Below are 21757 nucleotides of genomic sequence, written 5' to 3'. Positions count from 1 at the left end.
TCATCAAACTTGGATATCTACTGTTAATAACAGTTCAAGATATAACCTTTGAAGAGACGATAAAAGTTTGTTAGAACCAGGAAAGTATCCTAAATCAATTAGCGAATTAAAGCTTCGGAATGTTTTAGTGAAGTTTAGAGGGGGACTTTTACGGCTGAGAAATAATGAAGGTAGGTGGCAAAAAATCGATATATGCACGAGAAACTGTCCTTTATGTGATCGAGGTAAGGAGGACGAATGTAATTCTCTACTTGTGCTACTACTTTTGATGCTATAAGAAGTAAATATCTACCAAAGACATGTATTACAAATGTAAATATCTATATATTAAAAAAGGAAAATTGACACAAACGATACAGAACAAATAAAATCACCATGCCTGTTTATTGATCATGCGTATGAAAGAAGAAGTATTTATTAAACAATGTTTATAATTATATATGTTGCCTCTACCATACTTGTAAACTGTTATTGGGATATGGGCCTATGGCCTTCATACTGAATATAGTACTGATTGATTGACTGACTGCTCTCTTTAAATTAAATACTCCAATATTCCCCGCTACGTACATATTTATCACATGTGTTAAAGCAATATACAGGCGTTGTTTTATTGTCATTCTGCACATTCATTACCACAGTCTGCACATTAATTACCACACTATTTCAACGGGGCTTTACGTTACCAAAGTATCAGCGCTGCTTGTTTTCACTTTACAGTAGCAATGACTGGCATAGATTCAAAATGATGTCTAAGATCACTGATTCTGTTGTCAACAGCAGGAGCAAATCCAAGGCATACTTTCAACATTTTGGCTTCCTGGTCATGAAAAATTATCAGGAAGACAAAGTTTCTGTACAGTGTGGGAGTTTAAGTAAAAGCAGTGGATCGCAGGGCTCCCCCGAGTCATCTGAATCACAAAGTGTGAGGTATATGGTCGTTGGACGGAAAGGCAACCGTGTCATGAAGAAAGGAAGTCAAAGAGTCGTCCATGTGGTGACGGTTCATTTCTGTGGAAGCCTTGGATTTCTTGGACCTCTCTGTATTCTGGAAGAGCAAATATATTGAAACTGTATTGAAATTTATGAAACCATCAATGCACATTCGTGTGGTACCATTTCTTTTATAATTGAAAATTGTATGGAAACGCCTCGTTGATTCTAGTGGCTAGTTATGGTGAGGATTAATTCAAGGCATACAATAATATATAAATCTCTAACATATAGATTAGTATAAATGAATTTTCTCACATTAATCGATAATTAATTTCAAAACACTTTAAGTGATATTATTGAACAATGTAATCAATAAACAAACACGTCATACGTTCCCACGTTAAGATGATAACGTTTCTATGTTTTTGAGCGCCATACCCGTGTTGATACCAAAGTGGTAAACGACTGAGACCTGCATCATTTCGGGCTTTCCTCCCACATTAAGCCAATACGCTGTGATATAACTGTAATTCTGTTGAAAATGGCGTTAAAACTCACGAAGGTTCCCACATGAGAAAAAGACACTGCAGTAAAACATATCAGGTGCTGCTTGAGATAGTTCCGCATAGATGTACAGTGAAAAATGTTTACCTTGTGAAAACGTAAACGTTGTCTCCATGACTCTGGTAGAAATGGACACAACCGGTCAAATATTGGACAAATCAGTTCTGGTTTTAAATCTTCTGGCTTTGTACATCCTATAATAAGAAAAACACGTTGCTGGGGTGTTATGTTATTTAATTACATATTAAATTGTCTCGCATTGCAATAACAATAATTATCAAATATCGTTATATACAAATAGAGTATACATAAGTTTAATCATCACACACACACACACACACACACACACACACACACACACACAGACACACTTGTGAATTAGCTATAGTGAAGAAGTCAAAAATAGAACAAGGTGTATCAACATGGCGTCGACAAAGCTTGGCTATAAAGTCGTTACTGTTGACGTCGATACTAGTGAAACGTAAAAAACACGTAAGCAACATAAGCTGGTCGCGAGATGCAACTTAATCAATCAGGTGGTCAGGCTTGGTGACCTGGTTGATTACACACACACTAATGTTAAAGTTATACAACACGCTTACAAACAATATAATTATCTCTTATGTACGGGAAATCATTGTTGCATGTGTATTTTTTATATATATTTATCAACCTTCATATCTTTACATTTTCATATTCAGATATGACAAAATGTGTTTACCTGTAAGAACGCTGACAAGGAGACCAACAACAATTTCTATCAAGAGGGCTGTGGGAAGATACCACATGTAGGACATTTTGAAGATTGATATCACAGCACTTTCAGTGCTGAAAATGAATATATTATAGTCTCTGAGTGCATCATATTATGACAATTTATTAACCGGGATCGAAAATATCTGAATGTGAGACAGGGCGACGCGTTAGCGGTAAGAGATTGACTCTATTATACATGTATGTAACGACAACACGTACATTGGGAAATTTTATTGAGATGTATACATGTAAACTCATATAACATATATAGGTTATAGTTGAGTTCATGGACCTTATATGTACTGCACCTGGATCAGCCTGTTATTATTATTATTATTATTATTATTATTATTATATACAGAATAAAATAAAAAATGCAGCAAAGAGGGTTTGGGTGATCCTGGCACAGTCAGGCTCGTTAGGCTCATCATCAGCTCAGGGCCCTTGTTCCCTCTACACGCAGCCCAGACAGTAAATGAGACTTCTCCCAGGAAGCGCTGCCTAGTCAAACCCACCCAGAACTTTTCGGAGAATGTGAAGACTCCCCAACACTGCAGCCTTCTGTATTACCCAGATTGTCAGAAGGGCTGTATTCCTGTTAGCAAATCCGGGTACTCTCCCAATGTCAGTCAACAGATTTGGAGGTACCAAACCTAAGGCACCGAGAACAATGGGGAGTCGGACAACTTGGTACTTGGGATGCAAGCGTGACATTTCGAAAGAGAGGTCTGCGTATTTGTTTTTCCTCAATCCTGTCAATCACATTAGTGTCAAAAGGGACAGAAAATTCAATAATATAAATGATTTCATTGGATTTCAAAAAGGACAAAATCAGGCCTGGATACGTCTGAGGCTGTATACGGGCCTATTCCAAAGAATGTTGTATTTATCATTTTCCATGACGCCCTCAACATATTCCGGGTCGTTCCATGGATGGACCTCTGTGTCAAAACCACAAGCATGGCAAAGACGGTAATAAAATGTCGCTTAAGATATTGTGTTTGTGCCAAAGCTGGGCACCCACTGACGATGTTTTGGACAGTCTCATTAAATTCATTGCATAATCTACATTTCATGTTTACATTTGGATGCAAAATCACACATAGACGGTTTTAACTGGGAAGTGATTGGTCCTGAACAGCAAACAGAAAACCTTCTGTTTCACTTTTCAGGCCAGCCGACCTCGATGCAGTGGTCGCTCAGAAAGCCTCTCCTTGAAAAACTGAGTCTGGGCCGATTTGATATGGCTTTTTGCCTTGTTGACACTCATTTATGTACCGTCCAGCAGTGCAGAACCATCAACATTATCAACACTGACATTGAGATTATGTCCTACATCCTTGGCTCGTTTTCGAAACCTTCAAAGTGCACAAAACAATTCTATCATGAAGAGCCTCCACATTTATCAATCCACGCGATTGAGGGAAGAGCGAGGGTGGTGGGATCTATTGTCAGCCATGATTCTTCGTGTGAGGGTGTCAGTACCCTGAATTTCTCGACTCGGATCGAGAAATATATGTCAATGTTAATCAACTTCCAACTTGAAGATTATTGATATATTGGCAGCGATTATCTCAGCCCTTGATTTCACAGAGTTATGTTAAACAACATTCCATTACTCACTAACTCAGGGGTAACCTACCTTGTATCGTTCATGACATCACGTGTTGCGTTCATTGGGAGTTGTGAAGTTGAGTCAATCGTTGCTGGAGAAGTGTCAAATATTGTTGACTGGGTGACGTTCCAGTTGCATCCGCTGGTGATGAAAGGCGAAGGAGGTACATATGAGGCTCGTGTCAAAAAAGCCCCCATGCCTATCCAACACATCACTCCCAGCGACGTAAGAGATCCCACCAATGCACCCTGAACAAAAAAAAGTATTGTAAAGGAATTTTATTTACAGAACGTATAATATGAATTACTGTCTGAAAGTTGATAGTAACAAAACCACTTACCCATTTATTTGCCCTTGGAAAGAACATCCCAAGTATAAAGAGACCAAACAGGGGTCCACTGGTGATACTCGCAACGGTGTATGTAGCCTTTTATTTATAAAAAAAAAAAATCATGAATATAAGATACAAGTTATTTTTTTTTTTGTATATAATTATAAGAATTATGGAAGGAGCAATGTCATAGAGAAGTATGTACAATCCAGTACGTGAGACATTATACAGTTGAACTTAATTTCATTTGTTCATTTCATATTTGTCCCTCTGTTACAACTATATAAAGCAATGTAAAGAATACCATGATACAGTACCTGTAATATTCCTCCTAATTGTGACACCAAAAATGCAAAAGCAATTGTTGCAATGCCAGAGAGCACCACTGCAAAATTGAGAAAGGGGATATTACATATCAACTAAAGACACAATCTGAATCAAACATCATTTATTATCAAAGATCTAAGAGTCAAATGATGACAATAAAGGTGACCAAGTTGGTTTCGTCATCCCTTTTTGTAGTAATACATTTCACAATTGTTTTCAAGCAGTTTTTAAATAATATCAATTTTCGATGGGTTGTACCGTGACGTCCCACGTTACACTGACACACTGTGATGTAACTGAAATGCTGTTCAAAGAGGCATTAACCCCAACTCAACCACTTACAGAAAAATATCAAAACGACCACATTTCCAACAGATTATGACTATGGCTTTAAATGTTCGGCCGGCAAAAAAATCTAAGGCTTACCAATGACTTTCGATAACACAGTCAACATTTTGTCGCTAATGTTTTTACAACAAAATGGTTGAATGAGATCTCGAGGTACCACAGCGCCAATGGCCGTCAGTGCAGAAGACAGGGTGCTATGAGACAATAATGAATAATAGGAATTAGTACTGACTTGGCAGTAGAAATCAATTCATTGGTCACGAGGCTAACAATGTTTAATTAGACACCAAATTGTATGTTTATCGAGAATTGAAAACTGAAGTCATCATACTTGGCCCCCGTGGTAACATGATGATTTTAAAATGAATTGTCATCTTGAGTACATGTAGTAATTGTGCCTTGTTAGCATCTGAAATATTAATCGAACCTATCTTATATCAAGATGATGATGATGATGATGATTATCACTATTATTATTTCACACATGATGACCATTTATTAACAACTCTCTCCTGTTTACTTAGATTCTGAAGTGACATTGCAGTTAGAGTTTACTTCCACTCCATCATTCGTTCAATGTGATGTTTCTTTTACAGATGCTTGTAGTTTCAGAAAACAAGTGCCGACTTAGTCGCATTGAAAGAATAAAAGAAGCTGAACTCCGTCTCCATTATATGTGAAAATAACACACAATGTAATTACAGATGCAAACGACCCCCTTCACAAACCACATTGTACTGACCTCAGACTGCCGCTAAATAAACACGAGATGAAGATTCCAGGAAGGCCAGGAAGATGTCCAAGGATGTCCATTATATACAAAGGAAGAATCTGCAGGATTGTCGATAGTTAGCCATTGAAATATGAGCACAGAACGTTTCAAACAGGCATTCATACAACCAACTCATGATATCTCATCGATCAAGGGAAATATACACTCAGTTTGTTATCACTCTTTTCAGCAGTACCACCCCCTACCCCACCCGTTATATTCGATGTTGAATATATACTCGTATGAAATTGTTAATGACATTTAAGATGTAATTACAAGCTCGTGAATGGTTTGGATAACCAAATGTTGTGTTATCTGTTTGCCTTTCATGAAAAAATACTAATTAAACGATGATTTGTCAATATTATCAACTAAACTGTCGCATACTCGTTAATACCTGATCACTTCGTGAAATGAGACTGTTGAACTTCAATGGATGACAGTCCTTGTAAAATGCAAACATGGTGACACCAAGAAGACAGCATACTGACATGATGGCGGCCAAGAAAGGAGCACTCATCAGCATTGCCCTAGGGGAAACATCGAAAATATTGAATTTCTACTATCTGAACTTCATTTGTTTTGCTTACCAATATATGCTACAATGTAATTGAAATTATATAGTATTGTATTGATAAAATTATTTTGTTTAAATAGCATTAGATTGTTCTATCGATTTTCTATCGATACTCCAAGTAGTTATGTGTATGTAAAAGTGTGAATTTGATTATGTTTTACATGCACGCGTATTGTAGTATGTAGTAAATAATAACTAAATTGCATTGCTATTGTGTTTGAAACGATCATGGAAAAACTAAAGATTACCATCTATTCTTTTTATACATTGATAATTGTACTGCAAACATTAACATTTTCTGTTAACTTCAATATGCGTCATAGTGCATTAGCAATAAAATTACAATGCAAGAATGACCATCTAAACTCACAGTTTAGCTCTTGTAACACTAGAGCATGATGACGCTCTTTGGATCTGAGCCTGGCCCGTTGACAAGTTCAGCCATAAGATGCTACCACCTAATACCAAGCCCCAGAAAGAGTGTCGGGTGGATGGATCGGGGTGGAAACTATCAAAAAAAAGTCAAACATGATAACCATTAAACAATATCTATTAAAGGAAATACATTTTGGTATAGTCTATATCATCGCATATCCTATATGTTATAGTTTAGCATAGCCCTTTCAAAAGACAAGAAAAGGACCGACACATTCTTACATCTCATTACAGATGACCCTCCATTATCACTGGCCCTTTTTGATCGTATTGTTTGCTCTTTGTGCTGAAAACTTAGTATTCCATCAACACAAACAAACACGAGCATTAGAAGGAGGTTGTGTATTGTTTACCAAATGTGTTTGTATTTGCTGCAAATTACATTGCCTTTCAAACCTAGCTGTTTTTGCCTATTTATATGAATTTTTGTCATTTAATTACGAATAACTCAATGTTGTTCAATGTCATAGTGACTAATAACCGAGCTTCTTATTTGTAGACCCGTGAAGATTCCGGGGTAGAATAGGTCTTCAGCAACCCATGCTTGCCGTAAAAGGCGACTATGCTTGTCGTAAAAGGCGACTAACGGGATCGGGTGGTCAGGCTCGCTGACTTGGTTGATGCATGTCATCTATCCCAATTGCGTGGATCGATGCTCATGATATTAATCACTGGATTGTCTGGTCCAGACTCGATTATTTACAGACCGCCGTCATATAGCTGGAATATTGCTGAGTGCGGCGTTAAACAACAAACCAACCAACCAATCAATCTTATTTGTAAGTAATCGAGTCTCTGCTAAACAAACTGACGGTTTATATTATAACACCTGGTATCATCACTGTTCATATACTTTTTAGCGCTATTTTGCTTTTTACGCCTATCTTACTACAAAATAATGGAGACTGATTACTCCCTGGCGTTGATGTTTAATATTTATAAATGACGTGCCATGTCGAGACTGACCACCAAATCCAATGAGTTGCTTCTTACGACAATCATGCGTTAATGGTGACCTGTCCTAACCCGGAATACCCGTGCTCGTGGGTTTCACCGAAGTGGTAAACGTCTGAAACCTGCATCACTTCGGGCTGTCCTCCCACATTAAGCTGACACGCCTTGATATAACTGGAATACTGTTAAAAGCGGCGTTAAACCCAACTCACTCACTCACTCACTCCTAACCCGGGTCGCCACAGAAACATTTTTGTTATGCTAGTTGGTAATGACAACGTTTCTAGTTAATTTTTTTAGTAAACTTACTCTGTGAAATAGATGCGTGAGCGCTCCTCGGCGACCATCCATGCAGCTTCAAGACCCCCAACGACTCTCAACCCTTGAACAAGAGCAGCAGTCAAGCCTCCCATTATGACAAGTGCCTGGAAGGTGTCAGTCCACAGTACAGCTTTCATGCCGCCCTGGAGACAAAATCAACCAAAAATCGCATGAATAACTGAATGATATTACTGTTTTATATACCTTGAATTGATCTCCGATCTTACTGATTCGGATGTTCATGGAAGTGATTTGGCGCGTTTATGTTTATTTTGATTTAACCATGTTGTTTTGTCTTGTTTGCATGTTTAGATTTGAAAAATGCAAAATACTCACAATTGCTGTGTAAAATGTCACGACTATTCCCACTGATATCACGGATCCCCATAAACTGAAATCTGTTGCTGCAAATAGATTGCAAAGAACTTTGGTTATGTTTATGAGAATAACAAACTACAATGATGTTTGGTTCGATTCAGAATAGTATCTATGCAGAATCGCAAGAAAAAATAAACAAACCCAAATATAGTCGTCAGCTCCAGAAAATAATCATTCTCGATTATCTGCCGAAACAGATTCCATTGGGCGAAAAAGGCAAAATAGTGGAGATAATTATATGAATGGATCACTGAAATTCAGGGATGACAAAAGTAGGTGTTTGTTTGTTTGTTTCCTAACGCCGCACAACAGTACCCCTGCCTTGTGAAGGCAGCCTTTAAATAATCGAGTGTTGATCAAATACAGTGACACAATAGCGCGTTTATGTTGAAACTAAAAACGACGCGGTAATTTTGAATTGCGTCTTCTGCTGTGTGCAAGTAAGAGAAAAACTCAAGGAACATGATTCTCGTAGGGAGGGGGAGAGGGATATTGTCTCGGCCCAAACGTTTCATTTGCAGTTGACTCAGCATGACTGCTAACTGATTCACGATTAAACATGAAGAGTCTAGGGAGGATGGTTAATATTCGCTGATAAAAATCGCTGAACCCATTATTGCCTGAAAAAAAACGAGACTTGCTACAGACTACATCGACTGTACTGACAAAATCACTTACCCTGCAGTATCTCTGACGTCACAAGAGCGACAGAACGAGGCCGCGTTTATGCATATAAGCTTTTGGAGAGATCAGTGAAAATAAATAGGGGTTTTATATACTATTTAAAAAAATTATAATCACAAAGCGTATTTGAGACAAGAGGAGTTCATACAATGTGGATTCTTCAAGTCAAACATCAGCAAAATGTAATCGGAGGTTTACTAAGAAAACAATATGTGAAACGCGAGTCCTCATTGATATAATCTATATAAAACTTGGGATAAGACATTCAGGAAAGAACCAGGCTTCGCCGTGCCCCACGCCCCCCCCCCCCCCCCCCCCCCCCTGTTTCTTTATTGTTTTATCAAGTGAACAATTGATATGCCCTTGCATGTGTTTGGGTGCAAAAGGCAATCGTCAGAAAAAAATCATATGAATGGACCACTGAAAATCAGTGATGACACCATGTGTTCGCGAAAAGGGAAGCATGTCGTGCTCAACCTTTCATATTTACTTACAAACCGTGGTAATTGTTATTTTTTTAACTATTTCCATGTTTAACTGAGTTGCTAATCAAGATTAGTCTTGCTAGTTGTTTTCACATCTTATTTAATGCAAATGGTTGATTTTGTTCTGTTCATTTACAGCCGTGATATAGATATAACATTACACACTGCGGCACATAACATCCTTATAACATAACATTCGTTCTATTACCACTGTGTATCACTGTTGAATCCGCATCACAAGTGCCGCCTCCGTGGTCTTGTGGTAGAGCGTCCGCCCGGAGAGCGGAAGGTCCGGGGTTCGATCCCCGGCCGCGTCATACCAAAAGACGTTAAAAGATCGTACTTGTTGTTACCCTGTCTGACGCTCGGCATTAAGGGGCTAAAACAAGGACTGGTCGGCTCGGAGTCAGTATACTGTGTCTGAGTGGGGTATTCATGTTAAACTGCGGCATGGTATCTCAGTGAACTAGCACTATAAATCGGCATCAGTCCGGACTAGTACAAGCAGCCACACAAACACAAACACGTGCATGCACGTCGCTATGTAAGTGCAATAATCTTGGACGCGACGTTAAACCCAATTTCACCTCACCTCACCGCATCACAAGTTGAATAAACGTTTTAAAATGCAAAGTGAGCCCAAATCACGAGTGTCATAAACCCTTTGAAGTCAATCCACTGCAGCTTCAAATATATATATATAAGCTTAAAACGTTGTTCCTCATTATAAAGAAGTTGACATCTATTACTTCTCTCTCTTATGTGTATCACTTCTTAATGCCATTCGAAGACTTTATATATTACGTATACGATATTAAGGCATAACAAATAACGTCTATCTAGATGACGACAAACATGTCACGTGAACATTGTCACTTTTGAAATTGTTAACCCTTTGGTACAAAAGATCCCCATAATTCAAACTTTTTTAATACACTGCCTCACCAGTTGTCATGTTTAAACGTTTGTTCCCTGAAATACAATACTTTATAAAATGTTGTACAACATCGCCTTTTTTAAATGCAAGACCATGTATGTTGAAAACTGAAAATTAGAATAAGATTAGACAACTTCCATTTTCCCCTTTGTCTAAATCTAGAAAAGAAACACGTGACAGGATTGGGAAAACCGTCAGGCTGATGTAACCTGAATAATAAGGATCTTATGTAAAGTCATAATAGTGGACTACAGTCCCATATACAAATAATTAAAACATGAACAGGGTCTTCTTTTACATATATCCCAGGGTCGAGAAATTCCCTTTGAAGTGAAGTTTTTATTGAGACATTTTTTATTAGGGCCATAATTCTGAAACTTCATTTTAATCTAGATTTTAAGAGGAAATGCAAAATGACTTAACTAATATGGTCGTAATCTTTTGGAAATGGTTATGTAGCTTTTATGTAGATCGTATAATTGTCATTCTCACCTCTGACGGTATTAGCGTTTTTATTGAAGTTATATGACTAAATGTACTTTACATTCAGGCATATCATTGTCACATCAATCGTGTAATCCCCCAGTGATTCCGAGTTTAAATCGGTCCCCGGCAATCTATGCTTGTAACAAACAACTTTTAATGGCTCTCGTGGACTCGCTCGGAGACTTGCTTGAGCGTGTGTTATGGTACCTCGCCGGCGTGGGATGTCGCGAATAATCAATCACTGAACGGTCTTTTCAAGTGCGGCGTTAAACAACATGCAAACAAATAAATTCAGTGGTGCATAAATAGCTGCTGAGTTTAATAGAAAACAACTTAATAGATCGGGTGGACTCGCTCGGAGACTTGCTTCAGCGTGTGTTATGGTACCTCACCGGCGTGGGATGTCGCGAATAATCAATCACTGAACGGTCTTTTCCAGTGCGGCGTTAAACAACATGCAAACAAATCAATTCAGTGGTGCATAAATAGCTGCTGAGTTTAATAGAACGACCTTAGAAGACGGTTTAAACTAACCGTATTTATCTACATACCCCAACACCATTCAGAGAAATTTGATAAAGGTGTATAAGTCTAGTATGTTTGTCTTTACCTGCGTTTAAGGCCAGTGATGGAACGTACAAGACGAATGCCATGTAGGTCAACTAGAAGTAAAAACGGGAAATGAATATACAATGTTGCAGTTTATAACAAATCATCAAGATATCACAACTAATTATTGATTAGATTTATTGTGATTATTTGGATACTTTATGGAGTTCATTACAACGTATACATTATATAAATAGGGAGGGGGTGTTGTATTGGATAAATAGCAAGTTCATACTATGGTTTGCGTATGATAATTTCTTAAGTAAAAGAGAAAACCGGTCCAATTAAACAATTCTCGGCATTGTAAATAAACAATCTCTTACCGCTTTGATGAGGAACAGAATAGACGCCAAGACTCGAAGGCATCGGCCGAATCGCATGCCCAGATACTCAAAACAAAACATATCATAGATATTATGTTGATTTTAATTTACACAATGCAATTGTTTCTCATCAGTTTCACAATACTCTCACAGCATTTGTCCAAAGCATAAGTGTGGGGTAAATACCCTTTTTCGAACGTTTCAATTCAATATTTGCGTCTATGATACGATTTGCTGATGCTTTTATCTCATACTTTCAAAGATAAAGGCCGTGGTACAAAATGAACGTCAATGGTCAATATAAAACGCCAAAGTCTGAGAATAATTAGTCTCGATTTTCTGCCGAAACAGATTCCATTGGCTGTAAAAGGCAACACAGTGGTGAAAATGAAATGAATGAGTCATTGAAAATCAGTGGTGACACCAGGTGTTTACGAAAAGCATGTTCTGGTGTACCGGTAACACCCGCCACAATTTGCATAATATAATAAGTGCAGCGGCCTGCAAACAACAAGGTCTTGACCAGCCAATCGTGGATGGACTTGACAATACATTGTTTAGAATAACACACATGTTTGATACATCGGTCGATAAGAAATTGTTATTTATTTGTTCGAGTTCGTTTTAAAGTGTTTTGACTATAAGCAGGCCTAATATATGACAGGGGTTCTATACAATACATATTCACTTCATGACCTGACGCGTGAAGATCCTGGTTAGAATATGTCTTCAGCAACCAATGCTTCTCGTGAAAGACGACTATGTTTGTCGTAAGAGGCGACAAAGTTGATCGGGTGGTTTGGCTCGCTGACTTGGTTTATACATGTCATTGTATCCCAATTGCGTGGATAGATACTCATGATGTCGATCACTGGATTGTCTGATCCAGGCTTGATTATTTAATGACCGCCGCCACATAGCTTGAGTATTGCTGAGTGAGGCGTTGAACAACAAACAAACAAATACTTCATGACAAACATACTTTACATGGTAACTTTATACAGGACAGTCGCTTACCTCATAGATGCTGGTGACGTTTAGATTATAGAAAAACGGGACGAAGACGGTGGCGGCGATCACAAGGCCAATGGATGCTGATAGACACATCCACCAAATCATTGTGTTGTAGCTGTATACTTCAGCGGGCATCCCTAGCAACGTAGTTGCTGAGAACGACGTCACAAGGATCGACAACGACACGGGGACGATACTCATTTGACGCCCCCCGAGTAAATAGTTTTTAGTGCTTGTGCTCTGGTTATCCTTGATGGCATAATATATACCAATGGCTATAGATACTGCCAGAGTTGCCCCAAAACAACCATAGTCAACAATACTGAAAGTCTTCTTAACACCGGTGTAAATGCTGTAGTCTCCCATAGTGAAGGGATCTTACTGGTGAATGAAATTAATCTAGCTACACTGCGAATAACGTCTATAGCCCTTGTCACGTGGCTGTCTGCCCGGGTCTGTTTACCTGCAGCATTACCATATTACCTTAGCATCAATTATTTTCCTTTGAACGAGCTAATGGTGAATTTGCAACTAATATTATTTCAGTGAATGACTCGATGGTGACATAATATTTAGTATACTGTCTTTTGTTTATTGTAAGAGCATCGTTTATGCTACTTACCTGTACACTCCATGTTCAGTAATATTGGTGATCAGCCTTACTGTTTTATAATGACTTTTAAATCCAACTTATAAATGCCTTTAAAACAACAAGATTGACATTTATTACTAGTTTATCTGCCATATATCATTTAAATATGTTTAAGGCTGCATAAAAAAAATCGTTTCTCGGGCTGATTTTTCTCAATGGTGATATTTTATTTCCCAACAAACACAACTGGCGCCACATTTCACGCGGTTCTTTAACACAATGTCAGTTGTCAAGCATAGGCGGAGTATATTTAAAATGACGTATTATATAAAAGCGAAATAAGAAATTTCCATAATCAAATGAAATTTAAAAAATAAGTCCATTGTACAATTCCGGCAATATCATAAGCATGCCTCACTATCACATTGTAATGAAACAAGGTGTTCGCGAAAAGGTGAGAGTATCGTACCGAAACGGTGCTCCCATCACAAACACATGTAACGACAAGTCAATTGTTCACTTGAAAAAACGCGGGAAACTATGAAATTGCAACGGAAATATTTTTTGTCCCTGATGCGTCTTATGTGGGAATACCCTCCACATATTTTTATTTGCAATAAGGATTAAAAGGGACGCGCCGATGCCCGGGAAACATTTCCACTTATTAGTCAACGTAAAATGAAAAAATAAAAACTTTAGCATAATAGGGAGAGCAACGTTAAACAACAGACAAACAAATCAATAGTAAAGCAGGACTTTGGATCTACTTCATATGCGAACACATGGTTTCATCACAGATTTTCTTCACTGATACATTCATATAATTTTTATATATGGGATCGAACCCCCGACCTTCCGCTCTCCGGGCAGACGTTGTTCCACTAGACCACGGAGGCGGTCTATTTAGAAAGTTTGCTAGCACGGGAGAAGTCTCTTTAGAAAAGATTGAAAGGCAAACAGATGCGAAGAACAGAATGCGAGATATCATAATTATTACCATTCATATTTTATTCATAACGTATCGTATACACCGTGGTTTGTGTCAACAAAAGATTTTCTTTAACTGTTTTGTAATTCCTTTTATGAACCACACTTATGCATTGAGGTGTCTCCATGTGAAGTCTCTGTGTGATGCTAAAAACTTAAACTTCTCATGGTTTTTTTGTTCTAAATGTGTGTGTTTTCAGTTTACATTATAATATAAAATAATGAGTATTAAGAAGGGAGTTGAGGTGAAATGGGGTTTAATGTCGCCTCAGGAATTTTATTACGCACGTGTGTGTGTGTTTACTTGTACTAGTCCAGACTTATAGTCCAGATGTATAGAGCTAGCCCACTGATATACATTCCCCATCTTAACATGGATCCCCCGTTCAGACAGATGACAATTACTCCGAGTCGCTCAGTCTTTGTTTTATCCTTAATGCCTGGCACAACAATAAGCACCATTGTTTAAATTCTTCTGGAATGAATCGAGCTTTAGTTCTCCGGGCAGACACTCTGACCACCTAACCACGGAGGCGGTTGAAATAGCAAGAGAAATGCTGACATTGACGATATATCTGATCACGATACATAATATTTATATATTCCAATTCCAATTACAATGCGACAAAGGACGATATCCGGTGGTAGTTTAAACACGTCGAAATGTTGTTATCTATTCCTACTTCCAACGATACTGTGTCATTGTTTTTTCACGTGTGTTCAAATAATCTCTTGCAGATTTCGCCATTTATACGAGTACTCCTCTGTACCCATATCTGTATCTCTCACACATAAATATAAGCGACAAAACCCTTTCCATATTCATAAGAAATCTGTGCTGTCTGGTAATACCATTAGAATAATTTTTGAACAACAATCAAACCATGAAGATCCGGGTTAGAATAGGTCTTCAGCAAAACATGCTTGCCGTAAGAGGTGACTATGCTTGTCAGAAGAGGTGACTAACGGGATCGGGTGGTCAGGCTTGGTTGATGCATGTAATCGTATCCCAAATTGCTTGGATCGATGCTCATGGTGGCGATCACTGGATTGTCTGGTCCAGACTCGATTATTGACAGACCGCCGTCATATAGCTGGAATATTGCTGTGTGTGGCGTTAAATAACACACAAAACAAGTGTAGGCGCAAAACCCTTTCCATATCCACAAGAAATCTGTCGGTTGCATATAACCAGCTATATCATGAGCAGGTGTTTATGAATCACTATCAAATAGGAAATAGGAATAATTAATACCAGGTGATCTCGAAACGCTGTAAACCTGAATAACAATCATTCATGTGCCCAATTACATTTGAGTCACGTGACAAACCAGTAATAAATGGAATGTAAGCCAACAAATGAACGTTATTTAAACTTCATTTATTGCATACAATATGAGCACATTTATCGGGACAGTATGGGTTAAAACTGTCAAGGGAGATAACAAGTTGATATGTATGCGGAAATAATTATTCTACTGTTATAGGTGAATAAGTTACCCAGATACTGACATTGCCCCAACGTGATAGAAATGCGGGGGCACGGGTGGCACAGTCGTCTAAAGCGCCGCGATTCGCTGTGCAGAGTTGGGTCCCTTGGGCACGCCAGAAACCTATGACTGTGGGTTCGAATCCCGATTATGTTTCCAGGTTTGTCCTCCCACATTAAGCTGACACGCCGCGATGTAACTGTAATACTGTTAAAAGCGGCGTTAAACCCAACTCACTCACTCACTGATAGAAATGCATTACATTACAATATTTACGTAAGAACATATGTAAATATAAGTGACAAAACCCTTTCCACAATCATTATAATTGAAGCGACAACACCACAGCCACAGGAAATCTCCGCCCAAAGCACAGTCGATTGTAGGATTCCGACTATATCACAATCAAATAGTGATGATACGAGGTGTTCGCGAAAAAGTGATCGTATCATTCCTTACTGGTGGTACACGTCTCAAACACATGCAAAGGCTAGTCAATTGTTCATCTAAACGACGGGTACATATGGTCAACATAAGGAGTTTCATCAGACATAATGTTTGTCTATGATGTGTCAGAATTTGAAAAGTCCTCCACCTGTGTACCAAAAACATTTCAAAAGTTTTAATGAAGCCTTGAATGTTGTAACCTTGATCAAATAACTCTTTGAGAACTTGCTCGATGTACCTCAAAAGTTGTGAAATGTAGACATCAAAGGCTAGATCTTCTGGAATATTGCTCGACAAAAAGGGAAAGTTGAAGATATTCATCATGATATACATCCTTGTTGAGATTTTTTGGACAGAGTGATTTTGAATGCATGGATCTAAATCTGAAAGATATGAGGCAGTGTCACTTGTCTCATTATTTCTAGTTAAGGTGGGTTAATCAATGAAAGGAAATTGGCTATTTGATCGTTTTGAGTTAGCTTGTCAGAAGCTCTTATTCGTATGCATAAAGAAACAAATCAGTAAGAACGGAGCATCATTGTGAGTGAGTGAGTTAAAATTTAACGTCGCATCAGCATTATTTCAGCCATATACGAGCCATATAACAAGCTGATATATATACAATTGAGTCATGAATACAAAGTTATATTTAAAACAAATTTGTCAAACATTGTTGGGCATAACAACGACGAATTATTGTGTTATTATAAAAAAAGCATCGGGTTGTCGATAGTGCGTGCACTTTAAAGCTATGTACATTATTAACTTTCAAAATATCTTATTTGTGAAAAGAAGGTACAAGTCCGTTACATAATAGCAGCGTCTCGGGTCAGAATATAGAATTATTAAGGACAAAAATTGGTCTAATAGGTCTAATAAATGCCAACATGTCAAACATATCCGGGAGCGTTTTCCCTATCACGTTATGACAATTCAACAATATATACCCTTGTGATGGCGTGGCCAACTGTCATCCATGAAACGTTTGTTGTTCCTACTGACAAGGCCTCAAATTAGATATGTAAGCACCACTACATTAATTGTTTGATGAAAGAGCCTAGTACAAGTGAGAAAGATGACATATAAGGCCAGTATGTTTACTGAGGTCAAAATCTGACAAAACCATGCCTTGACTCTTAATCTTAAAATCTTAAGACTTGCCCATCCATCCCTCGTATATTCTGGATTCCAAACCTCAAAAGCAATCCGTACAAAGAGATAGAAACAGTTTGGGGTCAAGTACATGTAACACTAAATCCCTGTCTCGAAGACTAACCATTATCACTTATACAATCAAGGCAGGCGTCAGGTAACAAGCACTTGCTCTTTTTATGCACATTGTGTGAGTAGCGGGCGCTGATGATAGGGCAGGACATTTCGCGAACACCTGGTGTCCCCACTGATCGATTCATCTAATTTACACCGCCATTTTCCCCGTCACGCCCATTCAAGACTTGTTACTGTCGGGCGCTAACGTTTTCTTTTTTCTTTATATCTTTATATTCAGAGAAGGTTAGGTATTTCGTCAAGTGGAACGAACACCATGCGGTTTCTTAAAGACTTAGGATTTGCTTGACGTTTTGTAACTATGTACACCAATATCCCATAGGACAAACATGAAGAACGATTTCATGAGTTGATCCTCTGGCCATTTAACATGGTGATCATAGAAAGAGTTACATCTCTATCTTGAAACTTATGCACAATTTGTCAAACATGAAAGCAAATGTTTCGGAATGAAAATGAAAGCGGTAGTTGACTGAGCAAAATAATATGAGAAATGCTGGTGTTCCGCATTGATAACACCTATCTAGAATGTGAGGTAACAGATTTCGGCAAGACGTTGGCATCCAATGGGCACCATGTGCGCTTCTCTCTTTGCTAATCTGTTTCTTTATGCATATAAATCGAAGTGGCAAAATCAAAACAATGGAATTTGGTCAAAGAAGTTCAACGTGGGCTTCAGGTTTATCGTTGATCTGGTATCCTTCAATCATGCTCAAATAGCCAGTTTCTTCCACTGGTTTACCCATCTACCCGTAGGCTACAAATAATACAGACCAGTGAGACCGTCTCATCTGTTTCATATTTAGATCGATGCATAATTATACCTCACCTCCCGTACGAAACACCAAAGCATTATATAATAAATATCTGCTACTTAATCCCCCAAAGTGTTATAAAATCATGAAAATCAAGCACACAATACACTCGCACACGTAGACATTTTCTTACACAGGCTATAGTACAGCACCATGCTATCCGTGACAAATAGCACACGTAATACACACATGTTGATTAGTTTACAGAAATGCTTACATCTTTATAATTTAACCATTCTTGAAAAAATTATTAGGATTTGGTTTTGTTACTTTTTCTTATAAAAGGACCAAATGTCATCATAAATAGGACCAATTCTGGCGTTCTCTGGTAAAACGTGAGCCTCATTTCTAGGACACAATAACGTTTACTCTTTCAACACATACAGAAACCTAAAAATGTCTAATACGTTGAATGTTTTTACGGTGTATAATGTCGAATATCCGACACGCGTATATGAAATTGAGTGAGTGAGTGAGTGTGAGTGAGTGAGTGAGTGTGAGTGAGTGAGTTTGGTTTTACGCCGCTTTTAGCAATATTCCAGCAATATCACGGCGGGGGACACCAGAAATGGGCTTCACACATTGTACCCATGTCGGGATTCGAACCCGGGTCTTCGGCGTGACGAGCTAACGCTTTAACCACGAGGCTACCCGACCGCCCCTATATGAAATTGAGAATGAATGAGGCAAATTATATGGTATGTACAGTTTCTTCTCACGGGAGGGTAAAATATTAAAGCAAATTGGCCCCAATAAATAAAGGTTTATGTACATTGACGATATTTCCAGAAGGTAAAGTCAGTTAGTATTCGTATTTGCATTGTATTATTGGACAAACAATAAACTCAGTTACTTACTTAAATTCGTGTTAGATTGTTGAAATTTAAGTAAGCATATATTGTGTTATGCAAACACATACAAAAGACATCCAAGTATTTTTAACATTTTTACCCTACCAGCAAGTGTGAAGAGGATTGATAAAATTTTCAAACTGGTTCTAACACATGATATTGAACTAGTCATGTATCAAATCTCCCTTGTCCTAGCCCAAGTGGTTATTCTTCCGCATCAAGAATAGACAGTACGTGCGGTTCGACAGTGAAATAATACTTGAGGGGGTAGTTTTCTTCAAGCTGTGTCTTTTGGCTTTTTTATGATGATAAATACCATCCGTTTAAAAGCGCAATATTAAGATTACTAGACATCGATATGTATCAAATAATTTAAAATACTTTCACACTGAACATACATCCACCAGTATGTAAGTATATAATAATTCGTACACGGTCTATTAAAGACATGTCACAGTTACGTTAGAAGAACAACTATGTGTGATAAATATGTTTTCTCCGTACCTGATTGATGAATGCGCCGCTTTTACACATGGCACTTCCTTTATTACTGTTTTTATTACTTTCAGAATTTTTAAAGGTAAGAACAATTAAATGAATTGTGTGTCTAGAGGAAACGGAAAAGTGACAACTATCCCTGAGAATAAACGAGAATGCCACATGACATAAAATAATATGGTAGCCATGGTGCGTTTCAGACACATTTCTTCTATGAATAATTTACTTTTTAATATGTAACAGTTTATATACATACTGACCGGTTCCGTAGAGTGAGAGTAGTAATAGCAAGTATACGATCACGTCATTTGTAATGAACCGCTTATAGAGAGAAAACTTTATTCAAACATGATTACACTTAATACTACATTCACTTGACTATTTTTCGTGTGTGTGTGTTGGGTTAACACTACATGCATATGGTAAAGGTACCTGTCCCTGCTATCCATGCTTCCTAGGTCTGTTATTACGATCTGTATGTATATACATGATCAGAATCTATCACTTGTACATATGTTTAGATTCAATAGATCTAACCAAATGTCAATTTCAAACTTGACAAGATATTTTGTATTTGTGAAAAACGAAACTTTTTGTCCTTGATTAAGGTTCATAAATCAAAACACAATATGTTGTAGACTTAAAGTAGACAGTTTGCATCTTAATGAATACTAATATGGCTTTTGTAGACATTTAAACACGAAAAATGCAAACTACATGTCACGACTGTTACATGTTGTAAGGATTTATTAAAAGGTGTCGAAGGTGTTTAAAAACAAATATATACGGACCAGAGGTGAACATGTCTGTTGAACATCCTGCATCACAGATTTGTTGGGATTCACTGGTGTCAGAGGCGTTTCCAAACTTTCCAGAGGTGAACATATCTCATGAACATCCTGCTCCATGGGTTTGTTGGGATTCACATGTGTCATGGGTGTGTCCAAACTGTTCAGGGGTGAACATGTCTCTTGAACATCCTGCATCATGGATTGAGCGGTCAACACTTGTTTCCTAGGTGTTTCCAAACTGTCGCTTACTCTCTTCTGTCGTGACCGGGCTGTGGTATTTCTGGATACATTAGAGCTGTCATTGTGTTTTTCCTTTCCATTCCCCTGACGCTGTGATCTCCTTTTCTTTGTGTCCACTTTCTTCTGGTTATCCTCTTTCCTCTCTCAGTTTCTGATGCTATGCTAACTCCATTTTTCGTATTTCTAAATTTCACTTTCAACAAATAGTCTCCGTCTTTCAAGGTCTTTTTTGGTTCCGAGGCATTCCTGCCAAAAGAATGATTGAAAACCCTAGTGACTACTGTTACATAACGATGTATAACTTTCTGGAGAAATTATGTTGACGATCAAATCAAGGCCCTTAAAGCCCTAATATTCATATATATGACAAATTGAATAACTTGGGTTTCAAGACACCTGTTCACTAATCTAACAATATTCTTTGTCACTATTAAAAACAAAATTCTATTTAAAACAAGTTTGTCAAAACCCTTATAGTCAGTGAGTGAGTTATAATTTTACAACGCATCGACAATATTGCAGCCATATCGCGATGAGAACAAGTTTATTATAAAATTCCCGTCGACAAAGGACAGTAAAACATTAAGGTAAATATCCCATTGTAGATATAAAACAAACCTGAACAATATTAAAACAAAGAATCTTTCATTCAATTAGTTAATAGAAAGTAAAACCAGGCTATAGACCACTACCAACCAAAGCTAGAGACCACCGAACTTGGGACAATGGGGACTTGCAGTGCTTTTGATTCCTGCATGATTCCCAGCAGGGTGTATGCCATAGCTTTGGTCACGAGTGGTTGTGTGCAGTGTTAACTACTATTTGAAAAATCAAAGCACAATCAAGGAATTAAAACACTAGTTGATATTAAACACTTGAAATCTAGATGGACTCACGTGCCACTGTC

General features: G+C 37.9%; 1 protein-coding gene across 1 annotated transcript; it reads right to left on the bottom strand.

The window, feature by feature from the left end:
* Nucleotides 1-383: 383 nt before the first annotated feature.
* LOC124132790 (sodium-dependent multivitamin transporter-like) lies at nt 384-13385 on the bottom strand. The gene is made up of 15 exons (XM_046496914.2): nt 12856-13385; nt 11839-11904; nt 11517-11568; nt 8273-8340; nt 7925-8079; nt 6597-6734; nt 6047-6179; nt 5620-5708; nt 4956-5071; nt 4520-4587; nt 4212-4298; nt 3899-4119; nt 2222-2328; nt 1588-1694; nt 384-1048 (listed from the first exon to the last, which is right to left on the bottom strand). Exons 1-15 carry the CDS (start codon nt 13216-13218, stop codon nt 917-919), a joined length of 1902 nt encoding a protein of 633 aa, XP_046352870.1. The 5' UTR covers nt 13219-13385; the 3' UTR covers nt 384-916.
* Between the last annotated feature and the right edge of the window lie 8372 nt (nt 13386-21757).

Source organism: Haliotis rufescens, unplaced genomic scaffold (genome assembly GCF_023055435.1).
Source record: "Haliotis rufescens isolate VD_foot unplaced genomic scaffold, xgHalRufe1.0.p SCAF_11, whole genome shotgun sequence".
Taxonomy (NCBI): Eukaryota; Metazoa; Mollusca; class Gastropoda; order Lepetellida; family Haliotidae; genus Haliotis; species Haliotis rufescens.
The sequence above is the reverse complement of the archived record's forward strand: the minus strand, read 5'-3'. Positions and strand labels throughout refer to the sequence as shown.

Excerpts from the sequence above, each read along its gene's own strand:
- LOC124132790 (XM_046496914.2), bottom strand. The coding sequence starts at position 13,218 with ATGGGAGACTACAGCATTTACACCGGTGTTAAGAAGACTTTCAGTATT. Across the intron at positions 11,905-12,855 it reads ACGTCACCAGCATCTATGAG|TATCTGGGCATGCGATTCGG; the intron begins GTAAGCGACTGT and ends TTTTGTTTTGAG. Across the intron at positions 4,588-4,955 it reads TGTGTTATCGAAAGTCATTG|TGGTGCTCTCTGGCATTGCA; the intron begins GTAAGCCTTAGA and ends TCAATTTTGCAG.